The following is a 24,992-nucleotide window of genomic DNA, read 5'->3' as shown; positions in this document are numbered from 1 at the left end:
GGGCCTCAAAGGTTAGGTTAGACGGTACCTAACCAGACTGAAGGGATTGGTTTATTATCATGATGATGAGGGGACTGATGGAATATTTTTTTTCACCAGAGCTGTAGGGAAGGGATCAAGTCTCAACCTCAAGTTGAGTAACTTCTAGGAAGCAGCAGAATAGCCTTGAGATACCAAACTGCGGGTCGGCAGTTGGAACAGAGGTTGAGGAGAAAACGGAGATGGATGAATGAATTTGACTAATTTTTGTTCTGAAGAAGGCTATGAAATTGTTACATAAATTTAAAATGTAATATGCACATTTCAGATTCTTACTGGAAGAACAAAGGGCATCCGGGTACTTTTTGCCTACTCTTTGTATTTGGAAATTCTTCTTTCGCCCACTCTGTAATTTTTACCTTTACCACTGTTGCACTTTGAGATTCTTCGGAATGAAAAGTGCATTATAAATAAAATCTATTATTATTATTATTATTATTATTATTATTACTATCAGTATAAAGTTGTTTACTACAGTGTACTTTTAGTGAACTACTATTTCTGGACATTTGTGGCCTGTTTTCTTGAACATCAGTGACTGCAGTGGATGATTTGCAGTTGGAAAAACTCAAATGTTTAGATTTAGTGTTCAGGCTTTTTAATATTTTATATAGTAGGACAAATCAATAAATTCAGCACAATACTTTCTGCTGTTACTGCTTTCCCATCTCTTCTATTAAGAGCACTTTCTGTGCAATGATGTGTTTTGTGCACAACAGCTCCACCTATAGAAAAAACAGAAAAAGAGCAACTTGCATTTAAAATTAAGATGAGACATCTACAGCTCTGAATTTATTAAATATTTATTAGCATTTTATACTATAGAAATTATTTAATATAGTAATCCATTCATTCATATGGTCGGTTTTGACCCAGATGAGGTGCATAAATAAAAATGAAAAAATCCATAGTATTTAGTAAAAAAAAAAAAAAAATTGAATATGTTAAGACCTTCAAAATACATATTAATTTATTTTTTTCATATATATATATATATATATATAATATGAGCTATAACCATTTAAAGAACTGTAAGCCATTTTGCATTCAGGTGTGTAGGCTCAAAGTTAACTGTGGCTTTACATGTGAAATTATGCAGATTTTCTATTTATTTATTGTGTACATCTATTAGTTAGTTAGGTTTGTCTCAAATGATATCTATAAAATCCATTTAGGCTCTTTCCTAGACTCACACAAAGGTTTTCCCTTCCCACTGTAACTGCATTTTGTTTATAAACATGCTCGTGCATACACACAATTATTCTGAAATCAAAATAAAATGAAAACATTTATTAACGTCTGTTTGTAGATCAAAAGTACAGACCAAATAGTCTGAAAAAAAGGAAAGAGTGTTCAAAAAAGTAGTCCACATTTGATGCTGCAGCCACCTATTAAACCAATGTAGCATGAAAGAGAGATTCAGGCTGTTTACATCTGAAAGTAAATGTTTATGCAAAACAATATAATACTGATATTGTTTTTTTTCTGAGTAAGAATGTTTAGTTTTCATAAATGTAGTTTTTTAATTTTATACTAAACTGTAAGTTTAAAGCAGTCATGAGCTATAAGTTCAAAGGAATTCCATCAAAGTATAGACTGGTAGTTATGTTGTAACTATGTTGTTATAATTGTTTTTATAATTATATATTCAAATTTCTTGCATTACACTGGTTTTTGCTGTAGTTTTTGTACCATTTTATTTTTTTCAAATATTTTTTTTATTAAAAAAAGGGGGGTAAATGCTTGTTTTGGTTAAAAGATGGTAACATTCAAAACTCTTTCAAAAATAATTGCGCATTCACTCAGTGAGATGCAATATGGTTTTGGTTGAAAAAGTGTTGATTACACTATAACATTTTGTATTGAGTCAAAAAGGTTGAGAACAAATCACTGTTCTGGAAGGAAAATGCATTGAATAAACCAGTAGCTCTGTGCCTGAAGCCACGGTAACGTGAATACTTACCTGGAGCTTAATCTCATGACTCTTGTTTTCATCTTCTAGCAGACTGTATCCATGCTTTTTCAGAAGATCTTTAATGTGCCTTAGTGAGAAATACAATTAAAGTAACTTTTAGAAAACAATTTTATAATCACAACTACCGATAATGATAGTGTCCTATGAGCACACACCTCTGCACCTCAGAGTTGGGCTCCAGTGCATAACGCTCTTGAAGGAAATGTTGTATCTCGGGGCCCTTTGCGTCGAAAGCACTCAGGGCCTCACAGGCAGCGATGCGCACACTAGGCTCTTCCTCATGGTGTAAAGCCCACATCAGCAACTCCAGGAGAGCTGGGTTCATCCAACCTATTTTCTTTAAAGCTTCATTTATATAATAAGATTTATTTAGTGTAACAATAAAAATAGTAACGTAGGATCAATTCTTTTTAAGCTTACCGTTAATTGCTTCCACTTTCACCTCCCATATTGGCTCGTTCTGCATCAGGTTAATTAGCTGATCAAGGACCTGTGAACATGTTTTATGTGGACATTTGAGTAAACCCTTTTCACACAATTTACTGCCCACATGCTACCACAGCAGCTTCATTTGCTCACCGCCTGGTCTTCCATCTTTAAAGATGCTGCAGTCAAGCAAGCTTGTTTGCGCACAGTCACAAAGTCATCATTAAAGCACCGCAGGAAAGTGGGCAGTATCTTGGGTGTCATTATTTTCAGTTGACCAATTAAGATTAGTGCTTCCAGCCGCCAAGCGATTGGACCCCCCTCCAGCTTCGCGCTGTGGAGATATTGTTTGTTAAGAATGAACTGAATATAAATGCTCTGATGTGTCTGTTAGGTATAGTGACCTCAGCTCACTGTGCATCTCTCTGGCCGCGTTCAGTTCACTCAGAGCCAGTACTGCAGCATGACGAACAGCACAGCTCCAGTCATTCCACATCATGTGTATCAGTTTGTTGCCCAGGTCCTGCATGAAAAGCATCTTTAGTATGTTCAGCAATCATTATAGATGTATTAGATATGCAGACATAAGTGTCTGAAATTTCCTAAATGAAATAATTATGATACCTTGTTGATTTGAATTCTAAGCTGTGCAATGCTAGTACAGGCCTGAACTCGCGTTCTCCAGTTAGCGCTGTTCAACTCTTCTGCTAGAAGAGAGCGCACTAGTGTCTGGATGGGAAACACCATGCAAAAGTTAGTTTGAAAGAAATATTTATTGAGCAAGGACACATTAAATAGTTTAAAACTGACAGTAAATAGCTTTATAATGTAACAAAAGATTTCTGTTTTCTTTTGTAATATAACTTTGTGGTCATCAAAGGAACATGAAAAGAAAATGCATCATGGTTTCCACAAAATATTAAGCAGCATCAGCATTGATAATAAGAAATATATATATTTTTTTTCTTCGTCATTGAACTAGCAAAAGTGGATTCGAACATGCACTAAGTGCACTTGCGCCGTCCGCTTCAGGTCATTAAAATATTGCATGTTATGTCACTTGAACAAGACTAGTTGAATTAGTCACCTAGTTTCAAAGTGCATGCATAACTGATATAATCTTTTAATTATGCAAAAACCAGTGAGAGTCACTCACAGTCTTGCTGCTGATGTTGGAGAGTATTATCACAGACTGCTCCTGGTCTGAAGGAGCTTCTTTGAGGAAGTGCTGTGACAGAAGTCTCTGTATGACAGCTTGACTTGCATCACCGTCTATCGCCAAGCACTGTGCCGCCACCCAGCTGTCTGCACCTGTGCCAGAGGGGTCTGAGTCATAACATATGATGGTCATTTTGAGTCAACATCTAAGTAAGACAGATTGCTTTACTTGTGGCATTAATGTTTGTTAATAGACATTTTTAGGTTTCAAGTACTGGTATCTTTCCTTCAGTGCACCTTGTTTTATCATGCTTCGTAGTATGTCTCTAGCGGCTGGGTTAGGTGTCCTCATGGCATACAGGCACACCGCAGCAGCCATCTGAACTCTCTTCACTGGGTCCTCAAGGGCTGAGACAATGAGAGCCTGCAGCTCCTGCGGTACAACCTTCAATTTCCATTTCCTAATATGTTGAGCTGAGCAAAAAGAAATGAGAAAATGTTCACTTATTTAGATTATTTAATTATTGCCTTAAACTGGTTTAATATTATATCATATTTTGTTCTATTACAACACCATTCAGAAGTTTAAGTTTGGTAAGATTTTTAAATGTTTTTGAAAGAATTTTCTTACGCTCACCAATGCTGCATTAATGTGATCAAAAATCCAGTAAATATTATATTGTGAAATATTTTACTATTTAAAACAACTCTACATGAATATATTTTCAAATATAATTTATTCCTGTGGTTGTAAAGCTGAATTTTCAGCAGCCGTTACTCCAGTCTTCAGTTTCGCATGATCCATGAGAAGATTTGGTGCTTTTATCTTTATCAATGTTGAAAAAACAGTTGTGCTGCTTAATATTTTTATGGAAACCTTTGGTGAACAGCAAGTTTTTTACTGCCACTTTTGATTAATTTAATTGCATCCTTGCTGATTCAAAGTATTATTTTTTTGCTAACTTATTTTGCTATCTTATTTTATTTCATTTTAATTAATTGTCATTATTTTATTTCATTTTATATGAACTGAAAGATTTTAGTTGATAGATTAACCTGCTTTGCCAAGGTGAAGCTCTTCTTGGGGTCCATTAACTGCTCTTGATGCACAGGTTATGATGGCTTCCAGCCGCACTGTGTAATTAGGGTCACTAAGAGCTCTTTTTAGGCCCTCGATGGTCACACGCTGCAAGGGCAACTCTAGATGAAACAGTAATTTTCCAAAAGGTGTTTCCATGAGAGCAATTAATGCAAAAACAATCAAATTCATAAAACACACACTGTATTGTCTATAGCCGTGTGCATGACGGGCGGCTAACACATCTATAATTTTTTGTAAGTGTATTACTTGATACAGGTTTATAATAAACACAAAAACACCTACTGATGTTGCAGGATCTCCTCCATTTGTCAACTGCGTAGCGAAGAGTGGACAGTTCGGCCACAGATTGTTTGGGTAACTCAGGATTCTTCCCGCTGAAGTCAGGAGGCCTGAGACGGCGCTTGATGGCATAGTCAGTTCTGCTGGGCTGATCCACCCATCGCTGTTCTGCATTTACAGCTCTGCCTGCCAAATGTAAGACAGTAGTAACCTAAATATTTAGAGCCACATATATGAACCTTTCAGCTCTCCATGTCACAAAGACATTTTTAACACTAATAGTGTACTTTAACTGCAAGTAAATACTCAACATATGTAAGTCTACCTGAGAAGATCTCCTGTTTACAGACGTTCTCTGTGACGTGGCTGCCGGCAAGTGGATTCAGGATATCTTGCAGACGAGGGGCCTGTGGGATCTCAATGTGCTTGACGGGCACAGTCGTCGCTGTCTTATTTAAGTGGTTCTGCAAATTGATGCTCACTGGAGAGAGCACATAACCTGGAGTCCTGTTAAATAAGGACAGACAACACAAAAGAAGAAGTGTGAAGTGTGGCTTGTGACTAAGAAAGTGTGTGAATTAAAGGGATAGTTTACCTAAAAATGAAAATTGCCTGATGATTTACTTACCCTCAAGCCATCCTAGGTGTATGTGGCATTCTTCTTTCAGATGAATACAATCAGAGTTATAAAAAAAAAAAATCCAAGCTAATCCAAGCTGGCAGTGCATGGCAGCCCAAAATTTGTAGCTCAAAAAAGTACACCCACCCATAATAAAAGTAACCGACATGGTTCCGGGGGGTTAATAAAGGTTAATATTTCTGCCAGACCGCCGATAAAAAAAAAGCTGTTGAAAAAGCTCATAAGTTGAATACCGAATATGGTCTGGCGGAAGCTCGATATTATACAAAGTTTTAAATATAGATATTTTTCTTACACAAACCCATCGAATCACTTCAGAAAGCCTTTATTGGCCCCCCGGAGCAGTGTGGATTTATAATGGATGGATGCACTTTATGGGGTTTCAAATTCTCATCTGATATTTTTAAGAGAGTGTTGTTAACCAAGGTTCCCACCGGTTCCCATTGTCTTACATTGTATGGACAAAAATACAATGGAAAAGAAACTGTTTGGTTACCAACATTCATCAGAATATCTTCTTTTTCATTCTACAAAAAAGGTGAGTCGTGCAAGTTTGGAACAACATAGTAAATGACGGAATTTCCATTTCTGGGTGGACATCCTATTTAGAGAACTATTTTGATAAAAGCAGAAGAGTCTGTGACAGAATTACCTGTGTTGTTTCCTCAGCAACAGATGACTAGTCTTATTTTGTGCAAGCTCCTGCTGCCACCCGCTGCTCTGGGCTTCGCAATCCTCTGTATAAGATTCCTTTAGACAGGAGTGCACATTCAACACCCTGAACGGTTTTGTCTTTCTAAACGCATCGCACGTCTTGCTTTGATCACTAAGATTTATGAAAGATGCTTTGGTGTTCACTGCAGGAGCCTGTACTGAAATTCTGCCTTCTTCTAGGGTTAAAGGATTAATGGTGCAGTTTTTGTTTCCATGCTTCTTTATTTTCTTTAATCTGGTACATGGTGCTAAGGGGCCTGTGGCATGGAAAAGCCAGCTAAAATCAAATGTTCTGTATGAAATGGCCCCCATCTCATACATGACTTCTTCAGAGAACGAAAGGCGCTGGCTTGTGTTATTCAGAAACTGTTTGTAAAGACGCTCCTCTCTGCGCTTGCTATGGTGTTCAGGTCTCCAGTTTGCATGCTGTAAATGCATGGTTGTCTTTGAGGCCTTATGGGACATTGTCTAAAAAAAGGAAACAAAGATTAAATAGAAATTGATTAACGTTATTTGATTCTTAAAGCGTACTGGCTTAAAAACAGCCTTTTTAGCTATTAAAATAAATCTGGAGTCTGTTGTAAAACACTACTACATAAAATCAACCAAACAAATAAAGAAAACAATAATACAAATCAATCAGTAGCCACTGACAGTAGGCTACATGTAAAGCCACCTACCGCCACACTCCACAAATCACGTCTCCGCTGGAATCACAGCACAGGGAACACACTGGAAATTGTATAACATTTATTTTTCAAAGCAGTTTATATCAAACGTTTCGACTTTCAAGGAGGATAAACTACTTTTTGATAAAACAAGAAAAGCAGGTCGCTGACAAAGGTAAAGTTACTACAGCTTTTGCAGCTCCAATGTTGGCATAGCAACGAAATGCGCTTGTTTTCGCTGCCATAGCTCCTTGAAGTGATTGGGTCATATAAATAGGTAGCAACATAGACCCCGCATTGGCGGATGTTTTTCAGGACGCGTGCAGGTGTATCACATATATCAGATATCATCACTTTGCAGGCCAAAACACGGAAGGCGTTAGTATTTTAGCACTTTCGGTTACATCATCCTAAAGTCAATGTATTATTTATTTATTTATTTTTTTGGTTAAATGGCTGAAATAATGTCTGTGGTGAACACAAGTAAGACACTTTCACATTTTATCCTATGACATAAAATTCATAAGTATTACCCCACTCATGAATTATTAAGCTGTAAAAATGTGGATGCTTACAACTGACTAAACCAGACTAGAGGCTGTCAAGGAGATTAAACGTCATCACGCCGAAGAGGTAAGCTTATACAGCCTCATCATGCTCATAATTGTGCTCTTATAAACTATTCTAACACAAACTTTCTGGGAACATGCTTTAGATAACTGAAATAGCTGTCAGCTTAGTGGTGGTCATGCCGTTGAAATCGAGCGACCATGGTGTAGTTCGTTTATAGCCTAACTTAGGCCTATGTTACCTTTAGGTTTTTACTTGCGAGGACTGCTGGCAACAAAACTCATTAAAGTTGTGTTTATTGTTAGAATATATTGATGAACAAAACATGTACACACTTTTGTGGATCACAGACTCCATGCATAATCCAATCCTATGGGTTTTTGTTGAGGTAACAACAAATGATGCTAACTACCGGTTACCTGCACCACTCTGTTCGTAACCCGTCCATCACCTTAGTTAGTTGTGTATAAATATCAGTTGACTTCAGCTGAGGATTTTGCTAAACACAATACAAAAAGACAAAGGCATCAACTAACACAACTGTAAAAATGTACCAAAAAATATTAAAAATTACCATAGTAAAAAACGGTAATTTTGAGTTAATACATAAAAAACCACAAACCACATACATAATAAAAATACCTATAATACGTACATAAAAATACATTCTCACCTGTCAAAGGTTATCCCAATTTCTTCTGTTTCACAACCAGAAGCTGCACAATGTTGGATGGGATGGATGGTGAGATGATTCTTCAGTAAAACATTTAGAATCCATGCACCAAAAAGATTAATTTAATGATTCACATTTGGGCCTTTAGAAGCCAGTAGATGGCGACATGCTACTACGGTATGTTTGTGTGTTATAACCATTTTTTTTACAGTCTATGGTTATAACCAAGCCGCAACCTTCCTCAATCTCTCTTGAAGCCAATACGGAAGTAATGTAAACTGAAATTCATCGACTGGCCACTAGAGACAGGCTCCAGAAGGGAGCAGAATCTTATTGAGCCCCATGTTAAAATTTCCAACTTTACAGCAGAAAAAAAAACATGTTTACAGCCTGGTACAAATTGTGGTTTTGGCCTACATGGCTAATTTTGACAACTGTGAGGGGGTGATTTTTTTTTATAACTCATTCGTTTACATTATATTAAGCCTTAAAGTTCTGCATAATTAAGGGCATGGTTACTTTGAGTGACAGGTGGATAGCCATTTATCTGCCATCTATAGCCATTGCGTCACCTAAGCTCTGCCCACATCCCGCCCTTTTGGCAACGCCCAGCTCGTCTCTACTTTAAAGCTACACTGTGTAACTTTTTTAGTTTATTCTTAGCTAAAAACACTTAATTATTTCAAAAATATATGTGCTCATTAATGTATGTACTTCTTTCAAGTAATAAAGTATTCTTGTAAGTTTATAATATGCCATTGAAAATACATACGGGTGAGGGTTCAAATGCTGGTCGCCATGTTGCCCCTACATCTTGAAAGTACATTAGCCAAAGAGGGACATACCCGTAAATTCATAGCCTGGATGCCAGCCGAACTTAGCCCCGCCCACAACATTTTTAGGTCGGGCAATTCGGTCAGGCATCGCTCCATAGAGGAGTAATTATCCCCGAACAGAAACTGTTCGGACCAATGAAATCATCAGGGCGGGCTTTAGACGATGACGGACAGATGATAAACAGTAACGTAATCATGCACGTCATCAAAGGGGCTTGGATTATATTTACTCGAATCCTAAACGGAGAGCTTGTTTTATATATGCATTCACCATCACAATTTCTCTCAAAGATGATGATCATGTTGGGTAAGTACTCTGTGTATCAATAAATTCTTTTATTTTTATAGAACACCGGCTAAGATTGTTTATTCCAGCTCGCGTGCAGACAGGGTTGCCAAGTTTTTACAACAAAATCCGCCAACTACTAGCCCTAAACAATAGCTTCTCGGGGGGTTCTCCGGGGGAAAAATGGTGTTTGGGGGGTAAAATGCGTGTTATTTTGGCAAGATTGCCTGCTAAAATTCACACTCATGGGTCTATATATCACATAATATTCGCTCAACCCTTGGACATATAAAACAACCACGGAAAAAAATGCGGACATTTGACTCTGTTGACGTTTGACAATGCGTCGCTTCGTTGCTCTGATTGGTTGTAGGTCTATCCAATTGATGTCTTTCCTGGTTCGGTTGAAACACGCCTCATAATCACAGCCCAATGGAGCAGTTTCAGACTCATATTCTGACTAGAATTGAGTATGACCACGTCAGGCTAGTAAATTCAAGCTTCGCCTTTCGTGTTTTAACACTCGATGGAACCGTCTCAAATGTGAAGAGGGGGATTGGCATGATAATTTTGGACTAAATCGGCCACCGTAGGAGTTGAAACGAAATCAGAATTGAGAGGAACAGAAACTAATGTTCACTGGATGGTCATATAACTTTTTTACCGCTAGATGGGGGAAAATATCACACAGTGTAGCTTTAAGAGATGGTCGGTTGAATATACATATACAAATACTTATAAATATAAATATACAAGAATATATGTACTTTTTGATAATATGATAGAAATTTTAAACCACTGACAGTAATATCATTTGAAAATCATTAAATACAAATAATAATAGCAATAAATATTACCTAAAAATTAAAACAAATTAAAAATTAAAAATAAATTAAAAACAAATATAAAACTTTTAGGTTGACCTAAGGAGAGCAGCCCCAAAATTAATCTATTTTACAAGATGGTAAAGTGTGTTGTGTACATTTGTTGTGAGTGATTCTATAGTGCTATAGCACAATTATAGTCCAATTATAGCTTTCTGGGCATTCAAGAAAAGTGAGTGAGTTTGGCCTGTTTCTGGTGTCCAACAGTTTTGACTTTGGCAAGTGAGTTATGGGCCAAGATAATTCCATATTATGGACCATAATTCCATGCAGCATCTGGGCTGAATTAAGGATGAATCCTGACAGGAGGAGGATTCAGTCACAAATGCTTTACTCAATTGAGACAATGGTGACTACACAACAGAGGCAACCAATCATGACCACATCTACACATAAAATAGAATGAACAAATAGATTAATAAAAGACGTTTTGTGAGACATCTGTAGCATGTTTTAGCACTGGCGCAATTTTATTCTGCACTGTATTTTTTAACAGTCACTGCCATTTCAACAGCATTTCTTGTCTTTATCACAACCATACTTCAAACATACAGGTCAGGCCATACATTGACTTTAAAGGGGAATTGCTAGATATGATGAGTCTTTCTCATTAAGCTCATTTGATGAGTCTGTGGATTTTGAATGTGATGTCTTCTGTTACAGAGACATACACATTGATATACCAAGGTGTGAATGACCATATTGCTGTTTCTGGGAACCTCTTCAAAGAGATTTTCCAACAAGCTGCATACATAATCTGCTTCTTTTAAACAATGTGAGCAAATTGCCATGCAACCTTAGCTTATATAAACCGGACATCGCAGACAATTCTTTGATGCCAACATATTCATTCAATGGATCGGCATTAACATAATAAAACAACAACTAAATGTAACTTATAATGATAAAATAAAAAGAACATATTCAAAAAGATAACAGCAAAGGTAACAACCAGAATATTTTCTTTCATTTTGAAGCATCTATTAAAATGTTTTAGGATTTAGGGATATTTCACTTTCTTTTATGTGACAAGTAAATCTATGTAATCTTTAATAATCCTATAGCAATGCTTATTTTATCAGTTTTGATATGATTTGAAATGATACACTGATTAATGCTAAAATATCAAAACATTTTTATTATTAATATAAAGGTAAATATATATAAATATAACGTGTTTATTAATAGATTTTATTTTAAATTTATTTATTAAAGCTGACATATTTGTAAGCCAACCGTTAATAAATACTGTCAAGAGCTGGTTAATATTCCAATCCAGCCCTTTAATTAAAATTAAAATGTAAACAATGAAATCTTCAGTAATGCACTGAATAAGCCACATTTCTAATTTTGCATGTGTTAGAGCAAGATACATTTCATAAGAATACACTTAATCAATTTGACGTCAAGCAATTCCTCAGAACCAAATAGCCATCAATTCCACTTTCTGAGTAGTGCAAATAATAATGTTTAACAAACCTTTTCTACCACTGAGCTTGACCACTTTAAGCCACTTTAAACCGAAGTCTCCACACAACAGGAGCCTCTGCGAATATAATACCTCCTCGCCTCCGAGGAGTCCCCACAGCCCTCAGGCCGATGTACAATGAGGACTGGGAAGAAGCGAGCGTCTTGGTAATTTGGAGGGCTGTCATTAAGGGCAAGCTGACTGGTGTAAGACCTGCAGCACTGCTCATCAGGACAGCAGCGCTCTGTAAGTGTACTACTGCGGCTTCTCCACAGTCCCATAGTACGCCTGGAGCCATACATGCGGCACAACGAAAAGTGTGAGGTGTCCAGGGACAAACGGGAGTGGAAGGTGTGGCGAGAGAAGATGGAGGAACAGCTGGAACTGATTGTTGGCCGTCTTTGGCCACCTTCATTTTGGCAACAGTGCTCACAGTTCTGCACCAACGTCCCGTAGCTCTGCGCTGAGCTGCTGTCCAAAAGCAAGCGGTTGGACGAAATGCTGTCTCTGTGGTTTGACCCCGAAGCCCCCAGGTTCATCAGCATGGCTTCCGAGTAGCTGGGTATAAGCTGGCGGTTTGAACGAATGTGCCATTCCAACTCTGTACTGTCCACTGTTTCTGCTCTTGGAAGGCCGTAGCGAGTGTTCCTCACGGTAGCATCTGCCTCTGGAGAAGGGCTGTTGTTGCTATACTCTAGTCCGAAGAGTTTCTCGACTTGGTAGTGCACAAACGCCGTCCGGTACTCGATCAGCACTCGCAGAGGCCAGGAGAGCATGAGGAGAGCCGCCATCCAGAAGGTGACCCGTGAGGTGTACCACGGCAGTTGGTCGGGATCCACATAAACGATGAGGTGCTCTTTAAAGTCGACGTTCTTCAGCAGCAGGCCTTCACGGGCTTCCATGTAGTCGTCCAATCCCTCGATTTCCGAGAAGAACCTGGCTCGCTGGTTGAGGTATGCATTTTCAGGTCCCGCTCCTGCGAAGCTGAAGCACTTGGAGAAATGCAATCGGGTGGCTGCGTGACCCTCCAGTCCACGCAAGTTTCGTGAGACATCTCTCATTCCGCAGTGGCTGTAGTCGAATTCGCCCTCTGCAAGGTGTGTGTTAACACGCTCGTGATAAACCTGTGTGGTCGTGTAGGCATCTCCATTCCTGTAACGCGTTACTTGTCGAGTCCTACGGACAAAATGGTAACTGATGGCTTTCCACCAGACGCACGGTCGGGCTTGACGCATGCGCAGAACCCTTTCATACACGCTCTCAACATTGACCTTGCACTGCAACTCGCTGCGGGCCCGACAGTGCCAGCATTCCATAAGGTAAACGGCATAGAGCATGAGCAGGAAGGCCAAGGGGATGTACACATAACCGTCAGAGCAAGGGCTGTCGTGGTATATCATGGAACGACCACCTCTAAGAGAGTTCATTGAGGCTGTGAGGGAAGTACTGGAGGAATCGAAGCTCAGTTTGGTGACCTGGGTGAGCTGACACCAGGCCACGGCACCCAGACAGCTATACATTAGCAGGGAAAGGAGAAGGCAACGCCAGTGTGTCTCACGGCACATAGAGGCACCCAGGGACTGCTTTATTGGCCATTGCTACAAGGAATAATGAGAAAGACAAAGAGTAATCACCATATTGTAAGGCACACAGACTTGCTATGAATGCTGTGAATAAGAAAACAAGAGGCAATGAATAAACAAACCATCTGAGATTGTGTCACCCTAGCATATTGTATAGAATGTATTCAGTGGAATGTATGTAATGTGGTACGCGGTAATACAATATTTCACTATAATGGACATGCACGATATTATCGTCGGTACTGTAAATAATTATTTATTACAAATTACTCCGGTTTTAGAATACTTTTCCCATCAACTGGTTGAAATGCACTACATGGCTCTATGCTGCGTGAGCCTGCATCAATGATGCATGCGTACGCTGATATTTACAAGCCCAACATTGATGAGAAGTGCATGGTGGAACGAATGAAGGAGACGTCTTGAATGAAAGTTTTCTGACAGTAGATGGTGCTTATGGAACAGCAGAAATGCAGCCGTGCTACTTTCTGTTTCTGAACAGTATTTAAAACAGCCATTAAGAGTTTTGTATTCTCAATGGTGTTCATCGCAGCATCATACTTATAGCCGACTTAATAGGCTATTTATTTTCAAACCTAATTTCCGATTTCCGAGAAATGCTGTTGATATATGAAAACAACAAAACAAACACTCCCCTAACCAAAATTAACACACGGCTATCTTGATAGCTCCGCCCCAAATTTCACAAACGCCCTATCAAACACAGGCACGTTCCCCGTAATGAGTTTGGTGCTTGGTCCAACCCAATTTCAACAGCATTCCTCAGAAATTGCTTACTGCACCTTTAAAACATTAGGTAACTTGTTTAACCCCGGTTCTTTGAAAACAGAGCAAGGTATCTCACTATTGGAAATGCCTAGAGTATGGAAGCACCAATTACACCACATCTGTCCAAAGGATGGACCCAGTCACAGCTCATGACACAGGTAACCTAACATTCTCTTTCAAACAATTGCTCGGTATCTCACTTATGATATAGCCTACTTCTGTAACACGTGCTTTCCAAAGTCATCAAACAGACCCGGCAAGAAAGAAAGATAACCTTTCAATTCTCTAAAGCAGTGGTTCTCAAACCTGTCCTGGGGACCCCTCACCACTGCACATTTTGCATGTCTCCCTCATCAGACACCCAATTCAAATCTTAGAGTCTCTACTAATGAGCTGATGATTTGAATCAGGTGTGTTTGATGAGGGAGACATGCAAAATGTGTACTGGCTGGGGGTCCCCAGGACAGGTTTGAGAACCACTGCTCTAAAGAGTCAACTTTAAGAACTGCATGTAGGTGCAGTGACATCAAAATGGTAAAATATGATATTTATGAGGGGAAGCCCAGAAGAGGGCAATTTCTGCTCCTCTGAAGAAAAGGAGGTGGGTAAAAGGCACACAATTCCAAAGCAAACCAGTTATAAGCTGATTCACTGACTTTAGGACAAAAAAGTCAGGTTAGGCAGCTGAGTAACCTTGCTGTCATCCAAACTAAAATTCAGACATTCTTGATTAACTGACGCGTAACTCACCCACATGGTTAGTTGAGACTTAAGCATGTAGTAAGACCGTTTTTTTAAAGATAGGAGCTTAATATGAACACTCTCCAGAGGTTCAAACGGGGCATGAGTTAAAGCATTCAGATCCATGGACCAGTCCCATGATGGGGCCAGTTGCTCCAAAAACTGGTCTCAAACGTTTCACTCACTTAATAAATGGCATGTAAGAAGATACCGCCCCACTGAAACTCCTTCAAAGCCTATGTGGCAAGCCAAAACAACAGCCAGGAAAATTTTAATAGAAAATGGGCATGTTTAATTAAGCTCTGCAAATGCAAAGTATATCACTCACTGTGCATTGAAAAGGAATAACTCCTTTACAAGATTTTTTTAATTTGCTTTGAACCCAGGGACTTAAGTGCTTTGTGACAATACACTTGAAAACTTGTGCTTGTACCCATCAGACTACATTCTTTCAGTGGCAGTTTTCTGCACTCTAACTTGTGGTATTGCTGTCAGCAGTCCACAGAACGTGTGTTAAGGGGAAGCTGAACTGGTCTGAACACAATTTAAAGCTATTTTCTTGCCCAAACACACTCCTCTGCTTTTTTGTGGAACAAACGTGGTGGACTCGGGAGAGGACATCACAGAAAACCCTAGATGCTGTCCGCCTCTTCCATGCAAAAATTGCATCCAAGGTATGACTGCTTTCTCCAAGGTTTACCATTCGAAGCAGCCACCTGCTCTGCACTCTGGGGTTTTACAGTCCTGGACGCATCCAAAAACCTCCTGTTCTACATTGAAGGAATAGGATGTGGGGGGAACAGAAGCATGCGGGGCTCTTTTATGCAGCAGACAGATGTCAAATCCCTCGCCTTCCTTTTTCTGAAGGTCTCATCGCTGCAACAACCAGAGTGGTCTGCCTGTTTGGATGCAGGTAGTGAGCCTGACTGTTTGACCATGGGAGAGTTTGAGAGCCCAAGCTCCTCCATCTCACTCACATTGAGCGACAAGTCTCACTTGTGAATAAAGTTCACCCTCGATGAACATGCGATGAGAGATATGTTTATCCCACGATCGCTTCATCGCTGCTACACGCGCTGGCAAAGCAGGAAGGAGTTGTTTCGCCAGGGGAAGGTGAGAAGGGAGCTTTTTCTCTTCGTAAATATCCTGTTTAACTCTCGGATCCCCAGGAGTTACAGGCCAAGCGATGCCAAGCTTTGTTGCCTTACACTTACAAACCTCTATTAGGTCACAATCCACCATCGCCAGCGCTAAGTCATCACATTGCACGCTCACGGACCTGGACGCTTGGGCTGCAGACAGGATAGTGTCATCCTTATCAACATTCCAGAGGAGGCGAGCTAACATCGTGAGCAGCTTCTGGTCGAAAAGTGTAAACTCCATAAAATCCTCCAATGAAGAAAGATCTCGTGCAGAGAGGGTTGACACCCCTGCATGATCCCTGCCTAAGATCATGAATCCACATGCCTCTGGACATGAGCACAAAGGGACATCTTTCCCTTTCTCAGCAGCGACCGTAGACACCGACATGGTGAGTCAAACTATCCAGCAAACTTAGCTCGCCTTAACTCGTTAGCTAGGATAGGAAACACTGCTAATGAAAGCCGAGTCAAGAAGCTCAGTAATGAGCAGAGAATCCACAACAGATTGAACTGCTCTGCATTCGGCAACATCAACCTTGACGGACGGTTCTCACTGCTTCACACAGCTTTCGCCGTGCATGTTAACCAATGAGTGCACTCATTCACACCGAGAGCAGGAGAGTCGTGTGAGTGTCAAACTGGAGCTCAATTAAAGTGAAAGCATACTTTTGACAGACAAAATAAATGATTCCACACAAAAAGTGCTTATAATGCATGCACTGAATAAACATGTCTTGTGTTTTAACAAGAAATGAGTATGTTGGGGGGAAAAAACCTAAGAATCAAAAGTATTTATAGAAGATTTGCCCATTTAAACTGTTTTTTTAATTATTTAGGGAGAAAATATGGTTTATTATCAAAAGTAATAGACTGAAAATATGATATATAAACTTTCCTTTAATTAGGCTTACAGGTTACATGTTATAGCACTACCCAAATCAAACCCAAATGTGCAGTTTTTTATATGCAGTTTGCTCTTTTAAACATATCGAAGTATGACTGTAATTACATGATCTCATAACCATTTTCTTGGTTGTGTTTATTGTTTATCATTTACATGCGAATGTTGATCACCTCCCCATAGTATTGTCAAAAGTACCAACTTCAGTACCAAGTCAGACTCAGTACTGAAATTTAAAAAAAATGGGATGCTTGGTACCGAAGTTGCTGCAGTGATGCTGTACAAATGCTTCCAGAATAATTTGCACATCTGCAGCTGCAGTCACGATGTAGTTATGCTAATGCGAAGCTCAAGATTGTGGTGTAAAACGTTTGTGAACTGAAGCAGCGCAACCTAGGTGCTGTAGGAAAGTCTTCACGAGGAAGAGAACAAGAATGCCGTTTCGGGGATCACAGCTGTATAAATAGTGAGGGGTGGGCCCCTATAATTGAGCCTATATCATGTGCTGTGATTGGTCCGTCCTTTGGACAGATGTGGTGTAATTGGTGCTTAGTTTATCACGTCTGAGACTTTTTCCATAGTGAGATACTGAACGATTGTTTGAAAGAGGTTTTAAAATAAAATATAAATTATCATATCAAAACCTAAGACTTAAAAATTGAAAAGTGAAATAATTAAGTTTAAGTATTAAAATTACAAAAACGGAAATAAAAAAATCTTAGCCAAATAGAAATAGTTAAAAAAGAATAATAACAATGTCAAAAGCACAATCTTAATTAAAAATAAAACTGAAAACATAAAAATAAAAGCTTTGAAAAGATCAATACTATTATATAAATAATGATGTCCAGTACATCTTGTGTATAATAAAATGGTTTAATTAGAGTCTAATTCAACTAAAGTGCAGACAGCACACTAAGAGTAAACCCTTAACATGACTAGAGGGATATAGATCTATGTGAGAAAGTGGGGCCTGACAAGACTAAGGATTTGTAGCAATCCCTCAGTTCCGACTTAATTACCTTATAGTAATCCTGGCACAAAGTCTTCAGATTATGTCTATTAAGCCGAAAACAAGCACTCACTTGCTTTAGACAACTGACCTGTATTAAACTGGTTAACTATTTTACTATTTTGCAAGTAATTCCATTTTCCATTTTCCACATCATAGGGCCCTGTGTATCCAAGCAATGGTAATTTGAAGCAAAACATGGTGGATGTCATTGCCACCTTGCCTTGAGTCTTCAATCAATGCCAGACGAAATCTATCAAATAGATTTTTTTGTGTATTTGAAACCTGCAGAGTGGCTCATACTTTTGTGTGCTAACTCTAAACTTCATACACTTCTTTAGTAATGCACAGAAGTGGATAAGTTCACTTGCTCCTAATTGTGAATTTGAATCTCACTCAAAGGGTAAATGTGAGCTATACTGAATACAAATTATGATGAAAAATAACAGCTTTTGCTGCCAGTTTACTGAATTAAAAATACGAGTCTACTTTTAATTAAATTAACTGATAAAAAAAATCGGATAAGTTTTTATTTTGGAAAAAAACATCAAACAAAAAAAAACGTTTTTTTGCTCAATAGTATGAGTTGAGAATGTATGGTGTTGTCCAGTAAGTGTATGTACATTTCAGCAGCTAATACCACTGCTTCTGATAAGGGTTGAAAGGCTTTTAAAGAGGGAAGACCGAGGTGCAACATCAATAATGGAAATCCCACATGAAAGAGAATACTGTGACAGGGCTAACAGTCAGCCATTCAAAAGCATACTCTAAAAAAAAAACGCTCTTATCCTCACTGCCCTAGGATAAGTGAAACTTTGGACATAATATGATTATGATGCATAAGTAGATTACATTTGAAACTTGATAATGACTTCAGTAACACCGAATGTGAGAGTTTAATTTGAAGCAACTGCTCATCTGGTGATCCTCACAAAAAATGAAAAGCATCTAGATTTCATCAACATTTACATAAAAAAACAACAACAACTAAACATTCCTTTACCATTTGCTTGAAATCTAATTTTAGTTTAATTAAATTTAAAGAAAATTAAACATTATTAAATTAAATAAGTATATTTTTAAAATACTGTGTGTACAGTACAGCATAATAGCATAATTATGCATATAGTAAGCATTATCACATTTAATAATACAATAATAATTAAGTAATGTTTACTGCTTTAGCTAAAGAATTACATCCTGAAAAGTCAAATCAACATACTAGTTCAAATGGAGTTGTTTTCTGTTCACCATCAGCTCTGTTTCTGTTCCGTTTTCTGTGCTTTGTTGCACTTTGGAACTCTTTGGAATGAAAAGTGCGTTATAAATAAAATCTATAATTATTATTAATTGTTCAGAGGGGAAAAAAAGCAAATCACAGCTCTGCTTTTTAGCAAGCAGGATTTGTGTGAAAGCTGAGAGACATTTTACAGAACTGGCAGGCCATGCCAGACTTCTTCACAAGGCAGTATGTACTCAGAGATGGTTGGACTCAGCATCAGTGCCAGACTTTTTAGTGTTATATTAAAGGTCTTATCCAAATCATGGGGTTAAACAGATGTGCTCAAAAACTGCTCTAACCACCAGTGTATTTCAGAGGTGTAAATCAATGCACAATTCATATAAAGTGCGGCGGAGTGCATTGATTATGACATATAACACATTTAGACATTTAAGACATTTAGACCTATACACCTGATGTAAAATACAAATGCATTTACTAATTAAAATCTATGTTTGTCCCTGTGAATAATTCAAGCCTAACTGTCATTATGGAATCAAGCAGAAGCACTGATTTTGATAGGCTATACACCACAAAAATTAATGAGGTGCTCAAAAATTCTCCTATAGACCATACAGCCTAAATCGAATAAGTATGGCATCCTATGGGTTTATTAGCTACTCAAGATCTGCAGTAGGTTATCTCTTACAGAGAACTCAGTTTTATTATAGTCTAGATGATTATCCATCACTTTAAGTTTATGCATCAATTGGAGGCAGATACATTTTAAAGGTATCACTTTTAACAGTTTCTTTTATAAATGAATTTAAGATAACATTTTTCAATCTCAGACACACTGTGACCAACCTTTTACTGGAAGAACAGTAAGACAAATACAGTCTACATTATAGGGAATATAATGCAGAAATCCTTCTCCTCCATGACTATGGTACATACAGTAGCCTACTGATGGCAGTCATAAGACTCATATCATACCTCTTCCAGCACATCGAGACTGGCCGGTGTCTCCGCGCCACCATCGGGGGTGCTTGGCGCTGTGTCCTCCGCAGTAGTATCAGTTTCCAGATCTAGAGACAACATCCTGCGGCAGGTGTAACATTGCAGTCAAATATGGTATCTGCAATACGCCGCCTTTCTCAATGAAATACGCTTTAGGACGTTGTTTTGCCCGGCTGTGGTGAGTTTGGGATGGATGCCAGGAACGCCGGGGATCCCGCTCTGGGTGTTCCCAGTCAGGCAGACTAGGGGGGCGGAGACCGCGGGGAGACTGCGGAGGACAGAGGGGGAAGAAAAAAAAGAGAACTGCTCTCTAAAGTCTCATGGAGACCGTAGCTGATTCTGGTTAAGTGTTGCAGCGTGAGATTGTTTTGCCACAAATAGGGTATGTGAAGATATTCAACACATATGAAGTAGCCTAACTAATTTCAAACTAAATATTTATATATTAAACATTTTATACGTTAGAAATTATTTATTGAAAATATAGGAACTTCACTTATGACAAACATATGTAGGCTACATTATATATAGCCTAGCCTAAATAAATTTCCAAAGTAAACAGACAAGGATTTTAATTTATGACTGTAATAGTTTCTCTTAAGATATTATTGCTCAAATATAATTTATATTATCCTTTATGCTAATGCCAATCACTCAACCCCAGACTTTTATATATTTGTGCCTCATAAATGTATTAAATTGTGTATATAATAAAATATAATTAACATAATATAATATAATTCATATAATATAATATAATACATATCAGTGAAAGGGAAACGTTATACAATTACTACAATATCAATAATGTAAATAAAAATAATCAAATAAAATATAATTAAATTAATTATTTTATACTATGTATTTATATTATTTAATGACCATGCAATCTTTTATTTAAAGAAAAAACTCTTCAACCGAACGGCTTTTATTTTGTAATGGTTACGCATAACCCGGAAGCTGAGACTCGTTTGTAAACTCTAGCCTACATGTGTTCAGTGTACATATTCAGCCAAATAGTTGACAGCGGATCGTGGCATGAACGATTTTCTTGGATTCCCAATAAAGGCAAATTTCCGTAAATGCTGTGCTGATCACGGACTGCCTGTTTATAATAGAAGCTTGCTGTAGCTATATAACGTTAACGTTTGTTGATTATCCACTGCAAGCCAACAACAAAACATTAAGACTGTAAGTCAGGGAAGTATACGACGCCAATTTAAGGGGTAAATAATGAGTCGGTATTATTCCTGGCACTGTTCTCTTGAACGTTTTGACGACCTTGTGTTATTTCAGGAGTTTTGGGATGTTGCGGCGCCCCAAGCCCGCAGACAGCGAGGCAGATCTGCTCCGGGAGCAGCAAGAGCTTCTGGCGGCAGGCGGTCAGTCCACTGTCACTGTAATGAAGCGCCCTGACAAACGCAGAGGAGACGCTGCTGATGCCGATGGTGCACATGAGCAGGAAAATCACAGGGATGTTGTGACTATTGAAGGTAAGTTAGAAAGAGCTAAGCTTTCTGTCAGTTACTTAATCGCATCTTTTAGCATGTTTTATACATATTTAAAGGAAAATTTGCCTTGGATTAAAGGCTGCCACATACAATAATAGTGTAACAAATACAGAAACAAGTATAGACATTCAGTACCTCCAACACAGCCCCTCATTTCACACCCACCTTATGTCATCTTGAGTTTAGGAGATTCACTGACAAAGTGATGAAAGTCAATTTTAACTCAACTGATATGTTACCAAACCAAGCTATGATTCCGAAACGTAATACACACTACACACTCTATCACAGCATGATAAAGTAACATCAATAGTCTCTGTCCAACCCCGAAACATCCAGAGTCTTTGCAAGAATAAGAGTCGCTGTTGGATCTTAGTATACAGAACTCACAGCGCAATATGCACACCCAAGTATTTGTAAGAATAAACCTGGGTAACATAAATGTTTTGGACCAGTAATGGAGAATGGTCCCCCAGATGTCCTGAATGACAAATCGTTTCTTCAGTATTCTTAGTATTTAAAATGAGATGATGGTCTCTTCATAATAGAGGTCAGTGTTTTGTAAAAAAAATAATCTGGCCTTGGACTGAAATTAGTGTATCTGCACCTTCAGATCTTCCAGATGATATTCCTGCCTTGACCCCTGCAAAGAAGTCACGTTTTAAAAAGGACCGAGTACGTTTTGAAGATGAGGACCCAGAAGAACGACTGGACAGGCATGATACTCATATCAGTGCTGTTCTTTCCAGGATCATTGTGAGTTATATTTATTATGGTATGTCTATTGTTTGATTGAGTGATAAGAAAATGTCATGCTTATTGGTTATGTCTCCAAATAGGAGAGGGATACGAGTGCAGTCCCTGTGTCGCTCCCGTGTATCACAGGCACTGCTTTCCCTAAAGTCTTACGTAGATCTGTAGTGGAAAGTGAGGTGAGAAAACATGCATACACAATATCCTTTTTTTCAGATCTTTTGTCTGATGTTTCTGCATTTTTCTTTTTTACTGTACTTAGGGGCAGGAAAGAGCACTTAGAGGAAGAAAAAGTATTTTTGCACGTCAAATTGCAGCACAGAGGCCTAAGAATGAAGATGATCAGTCTTTAAATGGTTCAGGGTCATCTGCATCTAGACATTTGGGCTTCTCACCATTGGAGAGCATGGAGACTGAGCAACCTGAATCAGATGTTATGGGTGAGTGAGTGCTGTCACATTCCAGAAAGCTTTACATGGCTAACTAAAGCATGACATATATTCTCTGTGTGTGATTCTTTTACAGGCCGTGTTCGTGGGCCCTTGCTACTTTCAGGTCAAGGACTTAGGATTGCAAATAGTGTCATGGAGACAATGAAAATCCATGAGGAAAATCAGGCAAGGTTGCAGGCCATGTCCCAGAGTGAGATACTGGAGGAACAGAGGAAGCTGTTGGCACAGCTTGGTGAGTTCAATACCTTCTTAGATTTTTTTAGACAAGGTGAGGTGTTAAATTGTAGTGTTGATTTCGGCCGGATCAGCCATCCAAATCTGTTTTAGTATTGTATATAGTGTTTTTTTCCCTTTGTAAGACGCATAACGCTACCTAACTAATATTGTGTTGGTCCCCCTTTTGCTGCCCAAACAGCCATGAGCCATCGAGGCATGGACTCCACTAGACCCCTGATGCTGGGCTGTGGTATCTGGCACCAAGATGTTAGCAGCAGTTCTTTAAGTCCTGTACATCCTATAACTAGCTGTAGAGCCTCCATGGATCAACTGGTGTGGGCTGGTTTGGCAGCACAAGGGGCAACAAAAGAATATTAGGAAGGCATACACCAATAAGGCATAACATTATGACCGGTTAATTATGACAGGTTAATTGAATAACACTGATTATCTCTTCATCACGGCACTTGCTAGTGGGTGGAATATATTAGGCAGCAAGTGAACATTTTGTCCTCAAAGTTGATGTGTTTAGGGGGTTGCACACCGTACGCAAAGCTCAGCGCCACGCAGTGCAGCGTCTCCGGTATCTCACACCGGATGCACACATTATATATGCTTGAGCTCAATTTTGTATCGACTTCTGACAGAAGAGCTGCACGATGGGTGTATCTTGTAGCACAGGGTGAAATCAGTATGTATATTGACAATTTGAGTGGAATACAATGTGTTCGAACTTTAAAGTTCTGGCGCGGTGCTGCGCTGAGCTTCGGGTCCGGTGTGCGACCCCAGAATTTAGAAGCAGGAAAAATGGCCGTAAAGCAAAAGAATTTGAGTGAGTTTGTCAAGGGCCAAATTGTGGTGGCTAGACGACTGGGTCAGAGTATCTCCAAAACTGCAGCTGTTGTGGAGTGTTCCTGCTCATCAGTGGTCAGTATCTATCCAAAGTTGTCCAAGGAAGGAACAGCAGTGAATCAGCTCATTGATGCACGTGGGGAGCGAAGGCTGGCCCGTGGTCCGATCAAACAAACGAGCTACTGTAGCCAACTACTGTTTACTGACTGCTAAAATTACTAAAGTTGTTAATGCTGGTTTGATAGAAAGGTTTCAGAATACACAGTGCATTGCATTTTGTTGTGTATGTGGCTGCATAGGCAGAGACCAGTCAAGGTGCCCATGTCCACTGCCGAAAGTGGCAACAGTGAGCATCAGACCTGGACCACGGAGCAATAGAAGAAGCTGGCCTTTTCTGCTGAATCATGCTTTCTTTTATATCATGTGAATGGCCGGGTGCATTGCTTACCTAGGGAACACATGGCACCAGGATGCTCTATGGCAACGGTATTCCCTGTTGGCTGTGACCTCTTTCAGCAGGATAATGAGCCCTGCCGCACAACAAAAATGGTTCAGGAATGGTTTGAGGAGCACAACAACGAGTTTGAGGTGTTGACTTGGCCTTGAAAATTCCCCAGATCTCAATCCAATCGAGCATCTGTGTGATGTGCTTAGCAAACAAGTCTGATCCATGGAGTCCCCACCTCGCAAATTACATGACTTAAAGGATCTGCTGCTAACGTTTTGGTGTCAGATACCACAGAACACCTTCAGGGGTCTAGTGGAGTCAGTGCCTCGATGTATCAGGGGTGTTTTGGCAGCAAAAGGGGGACCAACACAATATTAGGTCATAATGTTATGATTGATGTATATCATATTTGATGTATCTGAAAATTATTAAAGGTGAACTATGTAGTATTTTTGCAGTAAAATATCCAAAAACCACTAGGCCGGTGTTATATATTTTGTTCAGTTGAGTACCTAAAATATTCCAGAAGTTTCCAACTATTTGTAAATTGTGAGAAAATTGCTATTTTAACTAAGGACCGGGACGTTTCAGCATTGCATTTGAGGTAGTCGCCTGTCAATTGCGTCATATCT

At 39.0% G+C, this 24,992-nt stretch overlaps 3 protein-coding genes across 5 annotated transcripts in view; 1 reads left to right on the top strand and 2 right to left on the bottom strand.

Moving 5' to 3' along the window:
* Window positions 1-544: 544 nt before the first annotated feature.
* On the bottom strand, window positions 545-7,181 carry heatr4 (HEAT repeat containing 4). Its single transcript, XM_067454551.1, has 14 exons — window positions 7,014-7,181; window positions 6,272-6,801; window positions 5,305-5,486; window positions 4,983-5,165; window positions 4,655-4,798; window positions 3,896-4,072; window positions 3,597-3,766; window positions 3,065-3,169; window positions 2,845-2,963; window positions 2,594-2,774; window positions 2,435-2,504; window positions 2,170-2,359; window positions 2,003-2,081; window positions 545-764 (listed from the first exon to the last, which is right to left on the bottom strand). Exons 2-14 carry the CDS (start codon window positions 6,796-6,798, stop codon window positions 693-695), a joined length of 2,199 nt encoding a protein of 732 aa, XP_067310652.1. The 5' UTR covers window positions 6,799-6,801; window positions 7,014-7,181; the 3' UTR covers window positions 545-692.
* A 358-nt stretch (window positions 7,182-7,539) lies between these two features.
* Window positions 7,540-24,992, top strand: part of rpap1 (RNA polymerase II associated protein 1) — a 42,712-nt gene continuing 25,259 nt past the window's right edge. Inside the window, exons 1-6 of one of the 3 annotated variants that reach the window (XM_067455269.1) lie at window positions 7,540-7,634; window positions 21,425-21,621; window positions 22,253-22,395; window positions 22,479-22,571; window positions 22,655-22,832; window positions 22,918-23,076. In XM_067455269.1, the coding sequence (XP_067311370.1) occupies window positions 21,435-21,621; window positions 22,253-22,395; window positions 22,479-22,571; window positions 22,655-22,832; window positions 22,918-23,076 (760 nt within the window). In that variant the 5' untranslated portion in view covers window positions 7,540-7,634; window positions 21,425-21,434. Of the gene's footprint in view, window positions 7,635-21,079; window positions 21,355-21,424; window positions 21,622-22,252; window positions 22,396-22,478; window positions 22,572-22,654; window positions 22,833-22,917; window positions 23,077-24,992 lie in introns of those variants that run through there. The other 2 variants (XM_067455267.1, XM_067455268.1) reach the window with 2 other exon arrangements.
* Window positions 11,377-20,475, bottom strand: si:dkey-13p1.4 (transmembrane protein 151B). Its single transcript, XM_067454550.1, has 2 exons — window positions 20,105-20,475; window positions 11,377-13,316 (listed from the first exon to the last, which is right to left on the bottom strand). Exons 1-2 carry the CDS (start codon window positions 20,207-20,209, stop codon window positions 11,766-11,768), a joined length of 1,656 nt encoding a protein of 551 aa, XP_067310651.1. The 5' UTR covers window positions 20,210-20,475; the 3' UTR covers window positions 11,377-11,765.

The sequence above is a fragment of the Pseudorasbora parva genome, chromosome 10 (genome assembly GCF_024679245.1).
Source record: "Pseudorasbora parva isolate DD20220531a chromosome 10, ASM2467924v1, whole genome shotgun sequence".
In the NCBI taxonomy this organism is placed as follows: Eukaryota; Metazoa; Chordata; class Actinopteri; order Cypriniformes; family Gobionidae; genus Pseudorasbora; species Pseudorasbora parva.
This window is presented reverse-complemented; position numbering and strand designations above follow the sequence as displayed.